Here is a 23,860-nt window from a genome sequence, read left to right as displayed (position 1 = left end):
GGAGAGGAAAGGCAGTCCACAAGAGAACACTCTCCAGGTGGGTTGTTCTTTGCATTAAAATCTGTTACTCTTTGGCAAAGAAGGATCCTTCTGATGGCATTAGAGCTCATTCCACCAGAGCTAAGTCGGCCTCTACGGCCTTGGCCAGAGGTGTTCCTGTGGTCGACATCTGCAAGGCCGCAACTTGGTCGTCCCTTCACACTTTTGCGAAACATTACTGTTTGGACTCTGAGGTCAGAAGGGACGGCCATTTTGCACGGTCAGTGCTGCAGGATTTCTTGGTTTGACCATTTCGGCGCCCTCCACCGGGAGTGGTACTGCTTTGAGACTCTATTCATTAGGTGAGGAATCCACAGGTAGTTGTATCCATCAGAAGAACGAGTTACTTACCTTCGGTAACGACTTTTCTGGTGGATACATTAGCTACCTGTGGATTCCTCACGGTCCCACCCGCCTCCCCGTTGCCTTTCTGGTCTTACCAAGTAATCCTTGAGTGCGCTCCTCTTGGTCTTCAAGGTTGCAATAGAAGTTGTATATATGGATACTTGTAAATATTTATATGTATATATATATGTATATATCTTTGTGTATATACATGATTTGCATATATTTGTTGGTTTAAAAAAAAAAAAAAAAAAAAAAAGAGTTATATTAAATTTACAGCCATTTTATTGCAATGTTGTGTATTTTACAATGTTATGGGATGTTGCCTTGTTCTTTCATTGCATTGGGTTGTTGTTCTCATGCACGTAAAAAATGTTGGTACTGACGTCGGCACGTCGTCGAGGACCTCTTATTGCCTGTATGATGTCAGACGGCGTCGCGTGGGCTAGAGTGACGTCCTCGTCGACGTGCAGAGACTAGGAAGAAGATTTCCGTGGAATGCTGGCGCCATGGGAGTATTCATTAGGTGAGGAATCCACAGGTAGCTAATGTATCCACCAGAAAAGTCGTTACCGAAGGTAAGTAACTCGTTCTTTAGCACAATAGTGAATGTTTCCTCTGCCCCAGTGTAGAGAAACCATGTTCAGTAAGTGGTTGGTAGCCACTGATGTTAGGTAAACTCAGCTCTACGGGTGATTCATTTTCAAGGCTTTGAGAGATGATTGTATCTTGCAGCTTCCTGCTGGTTGCACAATAGATAATTGTAGTGGTGCCTCAAGACCGCCTGGTGAAATATCACAAAAAACGTGATGCCAAAATCTTTTAAGCATCTCATTGTTTTAAATATTATTTTTGTCCATGAGCATAACATCTTACACTATGTGGGTGTTGTAACACATTACTCGTTCATTTACACTTAACAAGTCAGGGACTTTGCTTCCGAATCATTTTCATCATTTAAGGTAGATACAGTATTGATCCTTTGTCCATTTACCTGTGAAATATTATTTAATTTTCCTCTGTTGTACAGTTAATTCCAGCCCTGTGTATGCACTCATGGGACCCATATTCTCTTGTACCTATTCTGGGCACCTTCTGTCCTTGTATACATACTTTAAAGCCATACAGCACCAATTCATGTTCTTTTTCCATTTCAAACCTCTGGACAGGTTTCTTCTTGCTATCCTCAGTCCTAAATTACAGTAGTTAGGTATGTTAAGAGTGGTGGTTCATCCCACCATGTTGTGATTTTTGTACTTAGGTCCTTGGTGAACTCTGCAGTTCTAGACAAGGATGCCTCTAGTTCCTCCAACAAGGTTTCCAATCGAGGACAGGCTCATATTTTGTGTAGAAAATTGCAGTCAGTTCACAACTCCTAAAGAATCTTTTGGTGTTGGATTTGACAAATATAACTATTGGACATCCGGTTTAATGGATACTATGCAGGATCTTCAGCTGTACTAATCTGATTGCTGTTTTAATGGCTACCTGTCTTGGTCCATGTAATGTATTTTTGATTCTTCTTCAAATTGACCAAATTTAGAGGTCGTCTCTCTCGAAGTATAGTTAATGTGTTTGGTTAGTTGTTAAACATTTATTTATATATTAAAAATATTGTATTTTTAGAGTTAGTTCCATTAAAATTGTCTTTTAAGGGAAGCTCTCTTCAACCTGTACGTTTTCCACAAAAGTTACAACCAAGATGTGATTTAGTTGCGCATATCGAAACATCTGTTTCGCTCATTTTGTATTTATTTGTGAGTGGTTCAAAGGTTTTTGTGTGTTCGGTCCTACATGTCCCCCAATATACTTTTTGCTATTTTTAAAAAAACCTTTGAGGTTGCCTACCTCCCTTATGAGTGTTTTGCTCTTTCTTGTCTCCGCTACAACCCAAATACTTAGTTGTGGCCTGCCGGGCCATTACCTTCTGGCAGCCCCACTTATGACTTTCTCCCATACACTGGAAAGTAGGCTTGAGGCCCGAGTGCATGTCCTTCTAATGGATGGCTTGTTTAGTGAGGAGAAGGCTCATTTGTTGACCACTGCCAACTGAGTAGGTCAGTACTGGGATATCAGGGAGAGCAATCTGTCCATCATTTTTCTGCCCATATTCGTGACCACCCTCTGCCCCACAACAGTAATCTCAATTTAGATTCTAGTTTATCGAAAAACTCACCAGAACCTGGTAGGGCGTGTTCTGTAGGGCAAAAAACTCAGGCCACAATCATTTCAAGATTATGGTTGAAGTTTTTTTTTTCTTCTGTTACGTAAAAGCCCAGGTGCATGAAGTCCTACAGATTCATTATTAGTGGATGTCAGGTTGATCTAACCACATTTCAAGTAGTAGTAAGTGCCCTGATTGCTCCCAAATAAAACAACCTGTAGTACCTTCCAAAGATGTCACAAAATCTGCAGTAGCCTAGCTATAATTTTTCCCAGTTGTGCTGTTTCTAGTAGGATGCCATCAGTGTACAGTGGGATCTTTGTCTCACATCTCATTCCGCCTCCGTCCCCTGACTAATGGATCCTTTCTCATCCGACTTGCTAGTGGTTCCAGTGCCAGGGTGAATGGCATTGTGAAGCTTGGGCACCACTGCATAGTTCCTCTCTGCAACAGGAAGGGTTGTGAAAGTGCACTATTAATCTTGACTCTAGCTACAGGCTTTCTGTGTGGCAGTTCAAGCCAGGCAACCAGAGGATATTTCTTGAGAGCCTGAAACAAATAGGGCCACTCTTGTGAGTCAAACACGTTTGATGAATCCAGTGATGGCACCAACACTGGCTTTGGGCTCTTTTCAGTGTATGTGATACACCCAAATAGCCTTCTTAAGTTATTTATTTGTATTTCTGCATGAAACCTGATTGGTCTGGATGTACCAATGAGTTTGACTTCCTATACCCTGGTGGGCATTATTCGTAGAATTGAGTCTTTTGTGACTTTAAAAAGGCTCTTTGGTTTATAACCATCACAAAATGTGATCCAGTCACCTGTTACTGAATCACAATTTGTGTTTGCAACTACTTACCAAATTGGTATTTGGAAGAGGAGTGTTTAGGCCGTCCCTTCCAAATACCAATTCAGAATGGATTGTATTAATGTTGCGTGACCGAAATCTGGTTGCAAACCTTTAATGCTTTACCGACTTATCAAATGTAGTTGTGAGCCATTCGGAAATGGGATTTAAAGGGATCCCTTCCATTTTGAGAATGTTAAAAAGAATGTTGAAAAAATATTTTCAAGAGTTCAGAATGGTCCCAGGGATTACATTTTTTAATTTTTTTTTAACACCTGTTTTCAGTTGAGGAAAGCGGGTTGCATTTAAAAAACAAAATTGAATTATATAAAAGCAGTCACAGACATGGTGGCCTGCTACCCTCGTCAGTCCACCATCCTGTGATGGCTTAGATTCCCAGAATTGCAACCCACTATGAATCAGGTTTACATAGCTAATACCCACAGTACGCAGAAATAAAATGGATTTGGTAAAATGTAGTGTGTAATTTGCACCACATTTACTGAATGCATTCTTAGTATATCTGGCCCTTAGTCTGAATGTTTAGTACAGATGTTAGTCTGCGCTCCTAATGCTCATTTTCAGGTTTTTCCAGATTTGGGAATGACCACGATGGTAATCATTATTTGGTAATTTACTCTCTGCCCTGCCTACTATTAAAGGTATTTAGCTGGTTTACTGGCCGCCTCTTCTATTGTTTCACTGGCGGGCCTTTGGGCCCCAGCTCATTGATAGCCTGTGGCTCCCCAATGGCCTCTGCTGGGATAAATTATAGCTCCAGTATATCTCTGTTCTCAACCTCAAGCCTGGACAGTTCCGTGTCCACTTGAAAGTCCTGTTTCCCAGCAGTACTAATTTCTCGCCTTGTTCTGTACAATATAATCTGTGAAAATCTTTGCAATGTCTGTGTTTGTGTCACTATTGGTTCCCTCAGGCCCCTTTCACTTCCCTCCTCACCCATCTGTTATTTTCCTCTCTCTTAGCCAATCAATTCATTTATCAGCCTTTTTACCTGCCTAGTGTAGTTTTCTGTGCATGGTTATGTGATGATTACTTGCGTTTCTAGTTACTGCTTGTAATTATTGCCTTATGAGAATTTTCCCACTCTCTATCTTCTGCCTGCTAGTATTGGTCTTCTAGCTCACATATCTCTTTTTCTATCTGGTTGACTTTTTCTCACCATCTCTTCTTAAGAGTTGCTGACAAGGATATTTTCTGTAATCTCAGACCTCCCTTCAAGCTACGTCTGACTCATCCGTTCCTTGTTGTCTTCAAAAGAAAGTCCTGTGATTTCCAGCAGTTTTCACATTGCACACCGATGCTGCAAGAACCCTGTGTTTAGTCTCCTCCCCTTTGATCTCAGGTCCAGATAAGCAAATGGTCTGATATTTCCCTAGCTAGGAATTCCACATCTGAGAGCTTTTCATGACGTCTACCTGTGAAAAGGAGTAATGTGTCCCTAAGCAAAATGTGTACATTCTAATGGATACATCTACCTTTGGATTCCTCACCTTTTGAATACTCCCAATGCACCAGCATATGATGGAAGTCTTGTCTTTCTAGCTCTCCACGTCATCGAGGACGTCACAATAACACGGCTTCGCACACAACTCCGTCTGACGTCAGGGGAGCCATAAGAAGTGCTCGCTGGCGTTCTGGTGTCCGTTCCCTTTATTCATGCCTTTGACGCTAAAGTTTTTTTTCCTACTCTCTGTTGTGTTACAACTGTTTTGAGGGAGATATTCTCATTGTTAGAATGTCTTTGCCTAGGAAATCTGGCTTTAAGCCTTGTGGTGAGTTCGGGGGTCATATGCCTGTGACTGACCCGCATGAGAACTGTCTTTGGTGTTTGAGTTTGGACCATGACGTCGGAGGACGCTCGTCTTGTCAGAGCATGATTCTGAAGGCTCTTAAAGAAAGAGAGGCAAAGCTCTTTCTGTCAAAGGCAAAGAAGGAGAAGAGAGGCCGACGAAGGTCCAGGCCTCGGGAGGAGTTTTCGTCGCCTAGATCTTCAAGATTGCACAAGAAACGACGTTCTGGTTCAAGGCGTCGCTTGTCTCAAAACTTGATCTCCAACTTTGAGGTCTCGGTGCTGCAATACTTTGGAAGTGAGTCCTACTCTCTCTCCTCAACAGAAGTCACCTGAGGTGTCACCTGCGCCGCCTTTGGTGGAGATATCAGTCTCCATCCAGTCCTGTGGCCCAATTTTCTCCTGCATCCACACAAGGTCAGGAGTTGGAAGATCAGGTGACAGGTCATGTTCAGATTCCACAAAAGGAACAAGAGTATCCAGCCTTTCTTGCTCCGGGAACAAATCTGTCTGATTTCTTAAATGTTTCGCATTTTTAATAGAGCAGCGGTCCCCTTTAGTGCACCTGCTGACCCCATGGGCCCTTTGGCACTTAATCTTGGAATAGGCAGATTCCATTCATTCCTTTTCTGCCTTCGATTCCATATGAGTGGACTGGATCGGCGCCGAAGAAGACACCAACTCTGTTAGAAATGGCAGCACCAATACCGACATCAGATAGATCTCGACCGGCGTCGACTCAATCTACTCTGGTGTGGAGTAAGGATCTGACTCTGCATCTGGCTTCGTCTTTGCCACAGCAGGCTTCATTGACATCGGTAAATTTTCTATCGACACCACGCCTGGAATCCAGGTTGAGATCAAGGAGGTAAGCTTTGAGACTGTTAGAGGAACAGCAGTATTTGGAGGAACAGCAGGAACTGGAGGAAGAAGAGATGCCAGTGCCTTCCCACGACTTTCAAGGACTTTTGACAGCAAGTAGGCTTCATACATCCCCTGAGTGAGAATTGTTATCCGCTGGGGGTATTCTTCCTCTAGAGGTTACTTCATACCATGGAGTTATTAGAAAGTAAGCAGAACTTTTAGACTTGTGTCTGCCTGCTACAGAGTTCAAATCTAATATTTTGACTGAGGTTCTCCATTCTTCTACCTCGTCATCAGCACCCCTTCTTCCATTTAATGACGTACTGTCAGAGCCAATATAAGTTATATATGGAAGAAGTCTGTTACTACTCCTGCAGCTTCCAAATCCATAGCCAGGAGGTATAGAGTTGCACCAGGTAACCCGCAGTTCTTGAGCCAGCATCCAACTCCTGAAAGCTTGGTGGTGTAAGCTTGTTCATCTAAATCAGTTCCTGGATCATTTCTTACAATTCCTGCCAATAGAGAATCTAACCATATGGAACATTCCGCAAAAAATACCTTTTATTGAGGAAGCATGGCACTAAAGTCAGTCAGTGCAACTTAAGTGCTTGGCAGGTACATTCATGCGTTAATGGATTAAGCAAAAGAGGTCAGCCCTAAATTGCCGCAGGATGTACAGGGCCATTTTGCAGAGCTTTTGCAATATAGTCCGGTGGCAGCGAAACAGGTGATACAATCGGGGCTGGACACTGCAGACTCTGTTAATTGAGCCATGGCGACTTCAATTGTGACCAGAAGGCATGCAAGGCTCAGAGGATCAGGGTTTTCTTCTGATGGACAGTCCCCTCTAATGGATCTAGACTTTTTGGTGCCAAGGCTGACTGCCCTAGAAAGTTTTAAGGACAGTAAGGCACTGCTAAATCTTTTGGTCATCAGACATTCTCCACAACCTACAAACCATTTCGTAGGTTCACAGGGTTTGGCCATAGCTACTCCTTTCGAGGGAGGCATCATTTCCAGCCTGTCAACCCCCTCTACAGATCCTACAGAGGTCATGGAAGACTTTGATCACATGGTGCTGTCCAGCAGCCTTTCTCTTCCTCCTCCTCCTCCTCCTTCTCTTCCTCTTTCGCTGGGAACCTGTCAGGGAAGTAGCCCTAGTTTTCTCCCCTTTCAGCAGTATGTGTTGCCCATAGGGGGAAAGTTGCTTAATTTTCTTCAAGAGTGGGAGTTGATGACATCAGACTTGTGGGTGCTGAGCATTTTAGAGAATGGTTATGCCCTTCCCTTTCAGGACTTTTCCCCCTCCCCTCCCTTCCCTTCCCTTCCCTTCCCTTCCCAACAATCTTTTTGCTCAGAAGAGCAGCTGCTGTTGCTTCGGCAGGAGGATCAAACTCTTCTGTTAAAGGGTGCAGTGGAGGTGGTTCCGGAGCCGGAAAGGTGTCCGGGATGCTATTCAAGATATTTCCTGATTCCCAAAAAAGATGGTCGTTTGAGACGCATTCTGGACCTGTGGATTTTGAATTGGTTCCTCAAACAGGAGAAGTTCAAAATGCTGACCCTAGCACAGGTGATTCTTTCTCTGGACATGGAAGACTGGGTGGTTTCTATCGACTTGCAGGGTCCACATTTTCACATCCCCAGTCCGAAGTCGCACAGGAAGTATCTCCGTTTCATGGTGGGGTCCAGTTTGTGGTCCTTCCGTTTGGTCTTACTTCTGCATCTTGAGCAGTCACTAAGGTGATGGCAGTGGTTTCAGCACATCTCGGAAGGAAGGAAATTTCACTATTTCCTTACCTGGACAATTGGCTGATCAAAGCCAAGTCACCAGAGTTAGTGTTGCACCATCTGCAGATGACAATCCAGTTGTTGGTAAACCTGGGTGTTTTATTGAGCGTGCCCAAATCTCACCTGGAGCTCTCTCAGTGCCTCCTGCTCATAGTGTCAGTAGTGGACACAACATTAAATCATGCCTTTCCTCCTCCTCAGAGAATTTGGGACATTCAGGCTATGATTGCAATGTTTCAGAATGCAGCAGATGTTCCCATTCTAAAGGTCCTATGCCTGCTCGGTCTGTTCACTTCCTGTATTCTGCTGGTCACTCATGCACGTTGGCACATGAGGGCTCTCTAGGTGCGCCTCTGCAAGCAGTGGTTTCAACACAATGGGAGATCTTAATGAGTCAATAACAATCTCCAGAGAGACTGCAGCGGATCTCCGATGGTGGAGTGTGGACGGCAACCTATTGCAAGGAAGGCTGTTTTGCCTTTCACCTCCGTTGAGCACACTCATAATGGATGCTTCCACTCTAGGGTGAGGAGCACATATGAGGGATCTGGAGTTCAAAAGGCTTTGGTCTCCAGTAGAACAGATGTTTCACATCAATTTGTTGGAGTTACAGATGATATGTCTGGCTCTCAAGGCCTTCCTCCCATCCCTTCACAGTCAGTCGGTACAATGTGATGTGTTCACCGTTTGAACCTTTGCATAGTTTCCTGTTGAGACTTCTTATGTTTAAGACTGTTTTTCTAATCACATTGGCTAGACATGTTAGTGAGCTTCAAGCTCTAATTATAAAGTCCCCTTTTACTACCTTCCATGCTGGTAAGATGGTTTTGAGAACCAGGGCAGCTTTCTGACCTAAGGTAGTGACACCTTTCCATTTAGGACAATATATTACCCTTCCATCCTTTACCCTCCTCCCCACCCTTCGAAGGAGGAGGAAAGGCTGCATCGTCTGGATCTGAAGAGAGCACTTAGCTTCTATGTGGACAGGATAAAAGACTTCAGGACGGATGATCAGCTCCTCATTTGCTTTGTTGGCAAGATGAAGGGCAAAGCCATCCACAAAAGAACACTCTCAAGGTGGGTCATTCTTTGCATAAAAATATGTTATTCACTAGCAAAGAAAGATCGTCCTGATGGCATTAGAGCTCATGATACTGTATCCACCAGAAAAAGCATTACCGAAGGTAAGTAAGTTGTTCGTCGCTCACTTTGATGTTGCATGCACTGTATGTCCTCTAAGTTCAATACTCAATGAATCACCTAGCCTCTTTCTTCTGTGGTGTCTATCTAATTCCAACCTTGCTGGATTCAGATCTTGCCACTGGATGACCAGATTGTCTAGATTATTTACCAGTCGAGAAACCTCATTTTTCGATGAACGTTTATTGGAGTCTGGCTGGGAGCTATGTGGATATAAAAAATATTATTTCACCTTAGCAAGACTCAGTTCTTGCTGTGTAACAACCCCGTTGGTCTACACAGAACTGCTCAATAACTAGCGGGATCGATTTCCTCAGGAGAATGGATATCCCTCTAGAGTGACATGAAACCCGCACAAGCTATGAAATTAATGGTACTCTACCCAACACTCAGCAGCTTGTGCCCTTTTGAATTCCCGATGGACTGTACCTTTTTTGGTCCTTCGCGTAAGCTCATTCACGTTCCATTATATTTTTATTTTCAGTCTGCTACATGGTCTGTGGATCCCCTCCGTTTGGATGCATTTCTAAAAATACTTTGCTTATCGTGAGCATGTTCAATGTCTTTCCAGTGATGTTCCTGTCCATTTAAAATAAATGACTTTATTTTTTATTTTTTTATAGAACAGCACCCATTCCACTCCAAGTCCCTCTGTGCTACAGGATATGCACTACCACCCACTCCAATTCACAGTGAACATGTCACATTGAGTCCCCTTTAACTTAATTTCATATTGAAATGTTCAATTCAAACCTGCCTAGTTCTTTCTTGGCTCTATTTCCCACATCCATACACCTTGGGAGTAATGATGAACGTTTTACATCTATTGGGATAAACAAGCCTTATCTGAAAATCCCCCCAAAAATATAATACCCAGATCTGACTGCCAGCCAACAATTAACAATGAAAATTGATATTTCTACAATGATTAATAATTCTTTGTCAGGTTATGTTGATAATTATATCCCAAGTCGACATCAGGCTAGTGTGTATATGTGTGTGTGTATGTATGTGTATATATATATATATATATATATATATATATATATATATATATATATATATAGGCATAAAAAAGGTATAAAAAGCAGCAGAAGAATTGAAGTAGTAATAAACGTGAAAGGGAACACCTTGCTAGGGCAAGAGCTAGTGTATGTATATATATATATATATATACACATATATATATATATATATATATAATATATCATTCCTATCTTTTGACCACCTGTATTTCTCCACGTAGATGTTTATGAAAGAAGTAAATTGTCACCAGTCTCTCACCACCTAATTGTTCCCATTCAATGCACCCTTCTAGTACTGTCTCTGCCTATCCAGTGCTGAGTGGTATTGGCACCTTTTGTTGTGAAGTAGGCACTGGGTTCCACTATCCTAAGGATACATCCTATAGGTGCTTTAATTAAAAATGTCAGACAATTTAACCCACAGCTTTATTACAGGTGTGTCTGCATTACATGAAACATGATCCTCACTGAATGGTTATATTAAAAAATGTCAGCATGTTACACTGCTTATGTTTTACTGACTAATCAGGATGGTATATGTTTGTGTGCCCCCTGAGGAGTTAGTGAGAATCCTCACACCAGAGTAACTACAAGTAAAATATAAAAGCTCATGTTGTGTCCCTCTATCTATTTTATCACACACATAGTGTTCTTTGAATTGAGAGTTTTGTCATCCAGATTTCATAATCATGGGTGCTGGAGCCCTGAAACAGCCAGTACACGAGGATGCCAACTCGCATCACCTCTGTTGACATCCTTGTGAATGGGTTCCGATTAACAAAGCCCTTCCATCTCTACCCTGACCACCAAAGTCAGGTCAAGCCTGGGCATTGGTATACCCCAGGACTGCATGCATTGCCAGCGCACATCAGTGGATAGTAGTTTATTGACCCACCTCTTTAAAAAAAAAAAAAAAAAAAAAAAGCATTACCATTTTCTCCAAATATTACCGTATAATGTATTAACTGCAACTGTTTAGTTAATCTTAATAAACGCTGCACTAAAGCATGTCATGTCTAATCTTTAGTTTATGTCAATAATACAAACATTTCTCAACAGCAGCTTCAGACTTTTTTTATATTTTGCTCTGCCATATGTATTTTATAGTAACATTACATTTTTCTTACCCAGGCTTAATACAACGGTTGCTCCCCTGATGTTTGCTGATCAGTTTCTACAGATCTCCACTTCCCTTCCTTCATTGTTCCTCTATGGTGTGGGAGAGCATCGTGCCAGCTTCCTTCACAGCTTCAACTGGAACACTTTGACTCTATGGGCACGAGATCTAGCACCAATGGTAGCTATTCACAACTTATTCACAACCTATTAAGAAGTAAGCCAACTTATTGCCTGTTCCCCAGAAAATGCCTTCATTTATTGGGGAACAGGGTCAAGACTGATTTGCATATGGCAGGGTCCAAACTGGGGTGGCATGGTGAGCAAAAGAATGATGGATTCAACCCAGATCTGTGACTGGGGGTGGGTGGGTGTTTGAAAAGTTTAAACACTTCGTCCAGCATCCTTTTGTGTTGCTAAAGTTGCCCTAATTGGGAAGGATATGCCCAGACGTGGTTCCCTTGCTCACTGTGCCTCTGGATTCAACTAGCCTGGCTGATGAAGGGTGATACTCTGAAACCAGTCCCAGGATGCTTGTTTCCAGTCCAGGGAGGACCGGCCCTGGCATTTCGGGCTGGACTGTTCCCATGGGGAACGGGGTCAAGACTGATTTGCATATGGCTAGGTCCAAACTGGGATGGCATGGTGAGCAAAAGAACTATGGATTAAACTCAGATCTGTTACTGGGGGTGAGTGTTTGAAAGGTTTCAACACTCCGTCCATCATCCTTTTGTGTTGCTATCATTCATTGAGTCATATTTAGAAAGAATATATTTTAAACACACTCCAATAAATTAGGTCCCCATTACTGTTCATTAGCACTGAAGATATCATTTGCAGGATCCCTGAACACCTTTCAGACTGAACATCAAAAAGCTCCCACAACAAACCAGAACATTCCCATGCCTATGATGGATGACATTTGCTTTACGATTCTGAACCTTAATATTGAGAATATACAGAAAAATGTTTGTAGCATGTGTGGCTGCAGATACACATTCTCTCTATACTACTACCATCTAGTTTAGAGGCTGGACATTTGCAACTTGTTTCTTAGAGCCTAGACATCTGCAACTTGATTTTATTCAGACATTTGGAGTCACAAAACTTGCTGCAACTCCTCTCTTGGTCCACAGTGCACCAGGACAACAACTCCACCCCAGGTTGTAGGTTTCGACGTTTGAGTGAGAGCTCCACCGCTAACTTGTTTTGCTGTGTTCTATGGGTCCAGACTTTGAGTTCTCCATCCCAGCAACTTTGAAAAGAGTTGTATTGTGTACTGTGCCCAATCAGCCATTTCTTCATTGATGCCCAAGCTCTTTCATTTGAGACATTACGTCAATGACTTCTTGACCCTCCACAATTGCCCACCCCCACAGCTGACACTTTCAGGTCTCCTTCCAGAGAATGCTTAGGTATTATGGAACAGACACCTTTCCAGTTTTGCTATAAGTGCAATGTCAGGTACTTGTGGTCAGACCGCCAGTGTGTGTGCAACATCTGTCCCTTGCTGAATCACAACAAGCACTGACAGTAAGGGAGTTAGGTGCATCACAGCATGCAGCGACAAACCTTCCCTGAAACCCCCAATATTTTTGGGCCAGAAGACCTGTTTGGCACCAAAGAGGAGGAAGGAAGCCTGTACAACTTTCTGTTCATTGAATGGGGGAGAGAGCACTCTGAAGACTCCGACATCGAGCAGGAGCAGGCTGTCCTCCGCCACAAAGTACTCTGTGAAAAAGCTCAACCCCCTCACCCCCGTCCTGCTGCAGAAGCAGCAGTGTCATTCAGCTTGTCTTCCAAAGTGCCCAAGACCGAGCACTGATCCATAGGGAAAAAAGCATACAGCCCCAAATCCAGCCAGAAGAGGTTCCAGTCTTTGAGTCTAGCCCTGAAAATTCAATCTCGAAAACCTTTCTTGACATTGTGCAGTCCTCCCTGAGGTGCCAAACCACAGCTTCAGAGATGCAGTTAATCCCAAAAGGCCCATCTGGACCTGCCTTGAGACTGGCACTGTTGTAAACCTCAACATGGAGATCTGACCCCACCAAGGGATCTCTGCAACTTCAGCTGTCAGAAGTCCCTTACACTAAGCAGAAGCCTATTTTTATCCACTTTTTTGTTTTTTTTTAACTGGGAAGATTCTTGCCAAGCCTCCAGAGCCCACATATTCATGCTTCTGCATCCCCGATAAGTGTTCACCTTTGAGGAGTAATTCCTATTAGAAACTCCAGCATCTCCAAGGCCCAAAAGGGTTAGGGACACTTTCATGAGCACAACACTGCCTGCCTCCTGCTCTAGGAATTCCCCTTTAGTGCTACTGCTTTGATGTCCTTGCATTAATTCACAGCCTCACTGCACAGCCTCTTTGATCACAGACCTCTCCTGAATTTCTCCATTCAGGTTTAGACTCAGATGGTTATCATCATTATCCGGACCTGTACTTTGAGTGTTTAGAGCCCAGGGAAGTGGATGACCCAAGGGAAGATTACAGTACGGATCCCAATATTGAACCTTACCTAGAACCATACCCCACTAAACCCTCCCCACCTTATGTCACCACAGTTTATTATAACGCAATTCAGAGGGCCACCCACTGTCACAAAGTGAAGATGTACATTGTCCAGGACAAGGATGATTTTTTTTTATGGAGACTCTCTGAAAGACTGAACAAATGGTTTAGTACCTCCCTATGCTTCAGGGCTTGTTAAGGTCTGCTACTAACAATTTTCAGGAGCAAGTGAAAACCTGTTTTGTCAGCCCTACAATAGAAGAAAGGCTCAAACCAGCTCCGGACACCCGAGGGTACTACTTGGTCAAGTTCGACCATACTCGCTAGTTGTACACGTACAAACTTGGTTCAATGCAGGCAATGGGTGAGACCCCCTAGTTGACAAAGAGATCAAGTGGAACTCCTGGCACGCATGTGGCAGTAATGGCTGCCACACGCTGGTGCCTTGAAAATTCCATTGGCTTGCTGTTCCGCTAAAAGAGGTATCACTGAGAGGTGTTGATTAGGTACTGCATTTCCTTCTAGAGGCACATAGGAATAGATGAGAACTTATAGTGGAGAAGGGCAAGATCATATCTAGTGCAAAAATTATGTGACCTAATTTCTGCAGACACTGACTTCAGAGGCATTAACAGCAGCATCCTTCTTTGCCACAATGCCTTTACAGGTTTCCGGCAGAGGTGCAAAGGTACCTACTTAAAATGATGTTTGATGGATAGCATCTCTTTAGCACTCAGGTTGCTGACATGCTAGAAAAATATAAAATGACACAGGTATTGCCATATCCATGGTTGCCTTTCAGTTCTCCACACAAAGGCCCACCTTTTGCGAACATCAACCCAAGATTCAAGGCAACAGGATCTACCCAAAAGCAGGGCTGCGAGCAACATTCCTTTCGGGCATGCGTCCTTCCAAAGCATACGCAAGTGGTGACTATAGAGGTAATGGCAGAGGCAAGGCCTGAGGTAGCTCCAGCTGGGGCTCTACAGCCTCAAACAAGTTATTACCCTTTCCATTACCCCTGACCACGAAACACCTATGAGGGAAAGACAGGTTCTGTGTCATCCCTCCAGAGGAGGCAATTACCTCAAACAGATAGGTGCTCTCAGTAGTACGGTAGGGGTAATGCCTAGGGTTCCACAAAAAAACACACCTCAAGAGTTCACACGATACCACGTACTCAGACCAGGTCATCAGCTTCTCAAGTGGGAGGTGTAGGCACTCCTAAGGAAATAATCCATTCAACTGGTGCTTCCACACCAGTGCAGCAAAAGGGTGCTCTTCTGCTTCTTAATATTAAAGAGAAACAGACTCCGGTGGTGTCGTAACTCCACAAGTAAAGATTCACCATCAATGCCAAAAAAAACACCTCCTCCCCCAACAGCTCTAGCCCTTCCTGGGGTAAACCTAAACACTGTTTACAGGAATACATACCACACCCAAGATAGGGCACCCAAAAATCTGCTGCCCTTTTTCCAGGTAGGATATTCTGTACTGTAATGAGGTTGTTGGGGATGAAAGCTTCTTGCTTTGTCCTAGTGCTGCATGCCAGGCTGCACATGCACCCACCTCTGCAATGCTTTGTGAGGCAATGACCACAAGCTGGGTGGGTCACTGGGAGGATATAGTGTTGGTAAAGGATAGGACTCTGTGCACTCTTATAGGGTGGAACAGCAACAGTTTGTTGCTCTGCAAGAGTTCTCCGACCCCCACACCCCCTTCTGCAGGTAATGCCCTTTTCTCCAAGTGAACATTAGCACAGAGCCTCACTCGCAGGGTGGGTAGTGCACATCCACCCTTTGACTGTTGAGGGCACCTGGACCCCACATCAACTATTGGAAGCTTTTGGACATCTATCAAGCCCTAATTGCTTTACTAACACTCAAGGCAGTCCTAATAAAGATTTACCACATGTTACTCATGGAGGGCTGGATTGAAAATGTGAATACATTTTTTGTGTCTAGCATCCTGTATACAAATCCTGTTTATGAATTGGGACTTGCAGACTTTGAAACTGCAGACAAACATTCACAAGGTATAAAATACCCTTCACAAATCACACATTCGCAAGATATGAAATACCCTTCGCAAATGTGCAGCCACTGCTACATATTTGCCCTGTCCCTGCTTCTAACAGGCTCCTGATCTAGAGCTTCAAGAATAGATTCTACTATTAAATCATGTTATCATTTGGGTATATGCTTCATTCACCCACACTGGGCCGCAGGTGCTATTAATGACTACCCAGTAGTTTGGGGTGGTCTCTCTGGATATGCAAGTCTGGGCTTATCTAAACTTCTTTCTCTTTGTGATGATCCTCCTTCTATACTTTGCAATTGGTTTATTGTAAAGGTTGATATTCTCCCCACTAATAATTAAATCTTAGTTGTTAATACTACTGTGTTGTTGGGATTTAACGTCACCAGTGGTTATTCTCTATTCAGATCTAAATCACCTATGACATGCTCTTTTGATTCCTCCTAAAAAGAGAACATAAAACATTACTTGCAATACAGTATGGTATCTGAGATATAACAATCTTTGGTGCCATCAAGGCTGTGTTTTCGGAGGAGGGGTGGGGGTGGGAGATGTACACCAGCGTCAAATTTGCCTGCTAACTACCACCCTCTAGAGGGGCCCTGCACAGTCCGGCACTGCTTTGGTGGCCGCACAGCGACAGGAACTGCGGACGAACCTGAGGCTGAGACCATAGAGTCTTGCCGATGCCACAGGCCTCTCCCTCCATCCCACACTTGAGTGCCGGGGGAAAGCTTTTTAAGGACCTCTGCAAGCCAGTCTGCCCCTTCCTGGCTGCATCTGAAGTCATCCCCAGCGGCTTGCGCTTTTCACCCTACACTGCATCTGTGAGCTGCTCCTCTGTACTGCGGCCTCAGGACATCACAACGATCACCCAGTGAGGGAGCCCTTACCTCACTGCGGGGGAGATTCTTCAGTAGAGTTTACTGGGGCATGAGTGCCAGTGCTCTAATCCCACAGCTTGCTGCTGAGTCTCTCGATCTCCGATGCGCCCTACATCCACCATTCTTTTGCTGTCTGCCTCCCCCCTGTGCTGCAATATCGCTGCAGCATACCTACAGTGCTGAGACTGGGACTATGTGGTTTCCACCTACCCGGGGCTTTACGTGACCTCTCGATACCAATCCAGCCTCTGTCAACCCCTGAAATAAACTGTCTTCAAACGTGTGCTAGCTAAGCACACTGGCTACGCTGACAATACACTTCATGCTCAACCTCTAGTATTGAGGCACGCCATACCCTACTACACCGCAGCCGCTCATGATTTACCTGCTGTGCAGAGTGCGCTGGGGTGAGTTGGGGCGGGGGAGAGCGTGAGGCCTTCGCACAGCTCCATGTGTACCACCTCCTGCCGCTGAGTGGCCACGTCGTACACATTGAGTAGTGGGTTCCAAGACTGGAGGGCGATATCCCTTGATGGCACGCAGGACAGATTCTGACCTTTTCTCCAACAGTGCACCCGGCTCCCTCCTGAGGCTGATCTAGCTCCCTGCTCTGACAAAAAGATTATTCCCCACAAAAGTACATACTTGCCATTGGGAACTACGACTTGGCCTGGAGGTGCTGGACATCCCCCATATCTAGAAGCCACTACAGTATCAACTTTCCCTCACTAACTATCAAGACTTGTACGTATCAAATTCTAGGCCTCCATGATGGGCCTCTGGGACCGGAAACAATGCAAACTGCTCTTCAAGCAGTCCAAACCTGCTTGACGCCAGGGCTCACATTCAGATACAGATGAACACCCCAGACAGAAATGCAGGCTCTGAATCTACAAATGGCACCGCTGCTATGACAGAACTCTGAGACGGTTGTCGGTCCATCGATGCTTGTTTCAACGCTCTCACCAGTCGCATTGATTGTATGGGCGAGCGCCTGGATCGCCAAACCATCTGACTTGATGGTGCTGACGAGCGCATTTCTGGACAAGAGGATGGAGCAACAACCATGAGGAAGCACTTGGAAAAACGGGAAAACATCCTAAAGTGGTAGCAATTATTAACGAGGGCGTAGAGGCCCTGTAGAAGTAATATCTTCATATTGGGCATTGCTGAATCTACAAATATGGTGCAACCAGATAGTTTCGTTGAACAACTCCTTACAGACCTTTTTGATCGCTGCAGTTCCATGCCTACATTCGTAGTGGAGTTTGCACACAGATTGTTGGGTCTGAGACCGCTAGCAGGTGCAGGTCCAATCATCACGTCTCCTCCATTACAGGGACAAGGACATCGTACTCAGGCTGGCCCGTGAAGACGGCCTGCCACAATATATTTGTTCCACCACTTCATTAGTTCCTGACTTTACCATTCAGGACTGCGCTCCGTGAATACTCTGATGTCAAAAACTCACTGCGCAAGCTAGGCTTCAAATATGCTATGTTGTATCCAACACGGTTATGGATCGAAGTCAACTGGAAGATTCACCGTTTTGATAATCCAGGAGACGTGGCAGACTTTTGCAAACAACATTCTGTGAATAACCCCTCTTCCAGGCAACATACTCCAGAGTGCTCCCGCTCCCCCAACCCCTACATCTCAGTCATTCCATGTCTGATGGCTGCTTATCCCACTGCCTATACTTCTTACTGACAGGCCCATCCTGGGTGCTATCACTGTATTAATCCCCCTTGATTTGATGCAATGCTTATAATGTTCTCACCTGCTGTTCTAAAATATAGATACATCTGAGTTTTTTTCAGGATTTATACTCGCTCATGGGCCCGGTAGAGGTGGACCTTATCCTTAAAGGGGGGGGGGAATTTCAATGTGAAGGATTCCACCACCACACAAGCAAGGGGTAAACCGCGCTTTCTTAATATGTCCATAGCATTGATGCAGCAATTCTTTACCACTCGAAGCGGTCTCCTGCTACGGCTCATATGGGCTGGACGCAAATCCCTTATGAGTGCAGAGGTTTTGGAGTACCAGACCCCCAACTATAGTATCTCGCTGCACAGTCCAATATGCTTTTCATTGGTACCACCGGGATGCCCGGGTCCCCTATCTCAAATCGGAAAAGGAGCAACTGTGAGACCTGCCATTATCTGCTATAATACGTAAAGGCATGCCCTTGGACCTTTCCGATATACAAACCCTCTCACTACCAGCTAGGCATGGCAGAAACTCCACTATACATTAGGAGGAGGCATCCTTTATTCTTCAGAGTTGCCCCAATCGATAACTCCTGGCTCCCTCTTACGTGCATGAAACTAATTCAACACACCTTACAACACCATGATCTACACACCTTTGGGGGATGTCTATTCAGATGGCCATTCATGCCACCTCTTATATAGATCGCTTTATTCTTCGGCGACTCCACAATACTTTATAATCCCGATTACCCTTGTATCCTTTAGCTCCAGACTTCTTTCCATAGTTACTCATTATTTTGGATACTGACACAGGACATTGGTCTCTATTATACCGGACCTGATCAGCCTTGAAACCTGAATTCTCCAAGCGTGCTAGGGAAGCCTGGCTAAATGATCTGGAACACCAACTCTCCAACAAAGTTTGGTATTACTGCTGTTCTCAAAAGAAGCTCATATCTATCAATCAAAAACTTCTACATCTTAAATTCCTACACCAAGCTTACACAATGCCTAAAGGACTAGTGGGCTTCAATCCCACAGGCTCGTTCAAATGCCTCCAATATCATGCCACGAAAGTGGATTGTGCACACCTAACCTGGACTTGCCCACTGACAGGACAATACTGGACCACCATCTTCTCCCTAGTCTTCACTATGACAAGAGTTATCCAGTATTGGATCTTTCCTCGATTCACATGCTTGAATCATTCCCCGTCATCGAAGTGGAAATCCCACGGTACCTTAGAAAAGCAGTATGTAAGAGTCACATAAGCCATTCAATCGATAGCTGCTGCCATTATAGCCTATTTATGTCCGCTTGAAAAAGAACCAAACTTGACCCATGACCAATCAGGCGCCTGCACCCTCTAGACCACTCCCAAGAGAGGTTTTTTCCCTCGGATTTTCTGTTGCACTTCGTGTGAAGGAGTCGCTCTGCTCAGTGTTTTCCTGAGGAAATCTGTCTCAATCTAAAGACATGTCAGACCATTCCAAAAAATGCCCTTTTTGCTCTTGTAGATCCTGTGCTTGGAAAAGGCTTCATATTGATGACCTTCATAAGGGCTGCCTTTATTGCCTGTATCCTAAATATAAGGCGAAAGACTGTAAGATCTATCGTACTTTCTGATCCAAGACTCTGAGGGACAGAGAAGGAAGACTTTTTTGTGGCTGCAGGTGATGGCAAGTTCTTAAGGTGAGGACAGTGACAATCCTTCAAGACCCCAAAAAGTGTCAAGATCTGCTGACCAGGGGCACTCTGAGGAGAGCAGGAAGACTGCTAAAGCTCACCACAAGGACCCTTCAAAGGAGAGATCACATCTACTCTTCACTGGGTCAGCCTCATCACAACCATCTACTCATTATTACAAGAAATAGGAGATTCCTCATCATTGTTCTCCTATATCTGAGCCGTCGACATCAAAGCAGAAGTCCAGTCGACAACGATGCCTCCGATCACCACCACCACCACAACAGTGGTAAGCACCGTCTCGTCGATGAGGCCTTTACCGTCGCTTACAGTGTCGAAGACTGCGATACACACACCAGTATCAACAACGACGGTTATTGGTTCAGGCCTGTCAAACAGTGGATCTAACATCGTCGCCAATCAAGAACAAACGTCCGTCGGCGAAGCTCCCCTCTGAATCGTCGATGATGACATCATCACCGTCTACATCTCAGTAATCTCACTCTTCCATAAGTATGTCGTTGATGAAGCCTTCGTCGACTAAATTATCATCATCAGCACCGTTGATGCAGCCGTCGACAAAGAGACAGTCGACGACGACACGTTCGACGACAACATCTTTGATGACCGCATTATTGTCGACATCACCACTGACGGAGCCATTGTCAACAGCCGTATCATCGACGATGTCCACAACTACGACACTAGATCCAACAAAAGGAGTACCAGTGCCACAATACTCTATCGCCTCTTCCACTACAAATCTCACTGATTCTGCAGTCACCATTAAAATTACAAGGGTGTCCTCCCTGTTTGTTTATATAGTACATGCCGGACATGTTGTCCGTGCGAACCAGCACTGATGAACCTGATATTCGTTGAAGAAAAGCCTTCAGTGTGAGGTTGACAGCTTTCAGTTCCAAGAGATTGATGTGCATCAGTTTTAGATTATTTGGCCACTTTCCTTGGATGCCCATGTCCTGTAAATAACTGCCCCAGCCCTCAAGGGAAGCGTCTGTAGTAATGACAAAGCCTGGAACTTTGACTAGGAGTGTTGAATCCTGGGAAACGTGATTGCTGCGAGTCCACCCTTGCTAACAGTGATTAGACTGGACCTAATGAAACTGAAGTTCTTCCTGCAGTGATCTAATTTTCAGTCTTGCGAAAGGCACCAGATCTATTGATGAATAAATCATACCCAGCAGTGACTTGAACAGCCTCACAGAAACTAACTTTTTTGGGGATATATTTAGAGCCATGGCGGTTAATTTTAGTTGTTGATCCTTTGAAGATTTTTATCCCTTCTGCTGAAAGCTCAACTTCTCTGGGACTGGCTAACATTGAACAACATTTCTCTCCTGGCAGAACACATGTCTGGCGTCAACAATGGTCTCACAGACACTCAGCAGGCCAGAAGAAAGTTGTCATGCGTGGGAGCTGGATCAGCAGGAGGTGAATAAGATCTTCTCATGCTGAGGTCGACCAGCTCTAGATCTCTTTGTGACAAAGGAGAACACCGAATGCCAGTTTTACGCTAGTCTATATCCTTTCCTGGGATCATGGGGGAATGCTCTTTTGATGTGGTGATCTGGAATCTTTGCATATGCTTTTCCCCCTTTTCCGTTGATTCCAAGGGTTGTCAGGAAAATGAAGACGGAACACTGTCATCTCATCTTAATAGCTCCGAGGTGGCCCAGACAACACTGGTTCACGGAGCTGATTCTTTTATCTTTGACCAAGCCCATTCTACTGTCCAAAAAGCGACCTCTACTGTCGAGGAACCAAGGGCAGACATTACATCGGAACCAGCCTCTCCCCAGTTGCACTATCTGAATTCAGAAACATGAACAGCGACCAAGAATGTAGAGAGAGACTCTAGAGGTTTAGCCGAAAATACTAACAAGATTTATAAAATGAAGTGGAAGAGATTCTGTGCTTGGTGTCAACAAAACAATCTGCCTCCTTTCCAGGCTTCGCCTGAGCAAATCATACCTTATCTTCTCTCGCTTGCCAAGTCCGGACTAGTCTTTGCGTCTGTAAAGGTCCACCTGGCAGCAATCTCAAGATACTCACATGGTGCTAACAAGACGTTTCTATGCTCTGTCTGGCTCTTCATTACAGTTTATGAAAGGGTTATCTTGCACTTTCCCTCCTGTGCGACCTCCTCCTCCAGAATGTAATCTCAACATTCTTGCTCAGCTAATGAAATCTTTATTCGAGCCGATACATAAAGCTGTTAAACTATCTCACTGGGAAGATCACTACTCTCCTTTTTCTCACCTCTACCAGTTGAGTCAGTGACATCAAACCTTTAACAAATCAGGAACCATTCCTACATTTCAACAAATCCATCATCCTAAAACATTCTTTCTAAATCCAACTACTCCAGCGGAAAGAGCTCTACATTCTCTAGACATAGGATGTCTTAAATTTTATCTCCACTGTACAAAGCAGTTTCGCAAAACAGAACAATTGTTAGTCTCATACAGTCAAGGAGCTAAGGTAGCAAGATGGATTTCACAAACTATTCGGTTCTGCCATTCTAATGCAGGCAAACCACAGACCATGAAGCCTAAGGCTCATTTCACAAGGGCAGTGTCCACTTCAACTGCTCTTTTGACAGGCATGTCATTGAAAAAGATATGCTGGGCTGCAGCACGGAAGACTACCCATTCTTCATGCAGCACTACTGCTTGGAGTCAGTACGCCTCAACAATTCGGCAGCAGGACAAGCAGTGCTGTGCCATTTATTTCAGTTATGTGACCCTGTTTTTATGATAAGCTGTGATCATGTTACTATAAATATTTTTGTATTTATGTAATTTAACAATGTATTTATAGTGTGTGTGTGTGTGTGTGTATATATATATGTTCGATGGCACAGGTCCTGCCATCTAGTGTTGCGCTCGGAGTGTTACAAGTTGTTTTTCTTCGAAGAAGTCTTTTCGAGTCACGGGACCGAGTGACTCCTCCATGTCGGCTCCATTGCGCATGGGCATCAACTCCATCTTAGATTGTTTTCCCGCAGAGGGTAAGGTAGGAGTGATAGAGTTTAAATAAAGAGGTGTCCATGCAACGGAATAGAGATGTATATACATATGTACAAATTTTAAATGTAACTTAAACGGTTACAGGCTCACGGGGAGGAGGGCGCATGCGAATCTGCAGCGGAACATGCCACGAACAGATGTACACTGGGTAAGTGACATTTTCCGTTTGATGGCATGTGTAGCTGCAGATACACATGTTTTGCACAGGTCCTGCCATCTAGTGTTGGGCTCAGTGCCGTTTATATATTTACCCACCATCCACTAAGGTTGGAATACCTATTTTAAGTACTGCTTGCTATCCTGATTCAAGCATGTGATTCTATGGAAGATCCAATACTGGATAAGAAAACAAGTTACTTACCTGTAACTGCAGTTATCCAGTATTGGTATCTTTCATAGATTCACATGCGACCCACCCTTCTCCCCTTAGAGGCTCACCTTCTACCTCAGTAGGCACATCACTCTTGTGCTTGAAAATCTGAGGAAAAAAAAGCCTCTCTTGGGAGTGTTCCACAGGGTGCTCACGTCTGGTTGGTCATAGGTCAAGTTTGGCTCTTTTTCAGAAGGACATAGATAGGCTATTCAATTGATGGCTGCTGCCATTATGACCTATGTGATTCTTACATACTACTGTTCTAAGGTACGATGGGACTCCCGCTTCGATGGTGAATGATTCAAGCATGTGAATCCATGCAATATACCAACACTGGATAACTGCAGTTACAGGTAGTTAACATATTTTCTTATGATTGCACCCACCTCCTTGGGGGCGCTT

At 44.3% G+C, this 23,860-nt stretch overlaps 1 protein-coding gene across 2 annotated transcripts in view; it reads left to right on the top strand.

Moving 5' to 3' along the window:
- The window catches only part of GAA (alpha glucosidase), a 480,333-nt gene that overhangs the window by 93,276 nt on the left and 363,197 nt on the right, over window positions 1-23,860 (top strand). For both annotated transcript variants that reach the window (XM_069209906.1, XM_069209907.1), the window contains exon 4: window positions 11,217-11,382. In XM_069209906.1, the coding sequence (XP_069066007.1) occupies window positions 11,217-11,382 (166 nt within the window). The remainder of the gene's footprint in view (window positions 1-11,216; window positions 11,383-23,860) is intronic.

This window comes from Pleurodeles waltl, chromosome 10 (assembly GCF_031143425.1).
Source record: "Pleurodeles waltl isolate 20211129_DDA chromosome 10, aPleWal1.hap1.20221129, whole genome shotgun sequence".
NCBI lineage: Eukaryota > Metazoa > Chordata > Amphibia > Caudata > Salamandridae > Pleurodeles > Pleurodeles waltl.
Note: the sequence above shows the minus strand (reverse complement) of the source record. Positions and strands in the feature narration are given on the sequence as shown.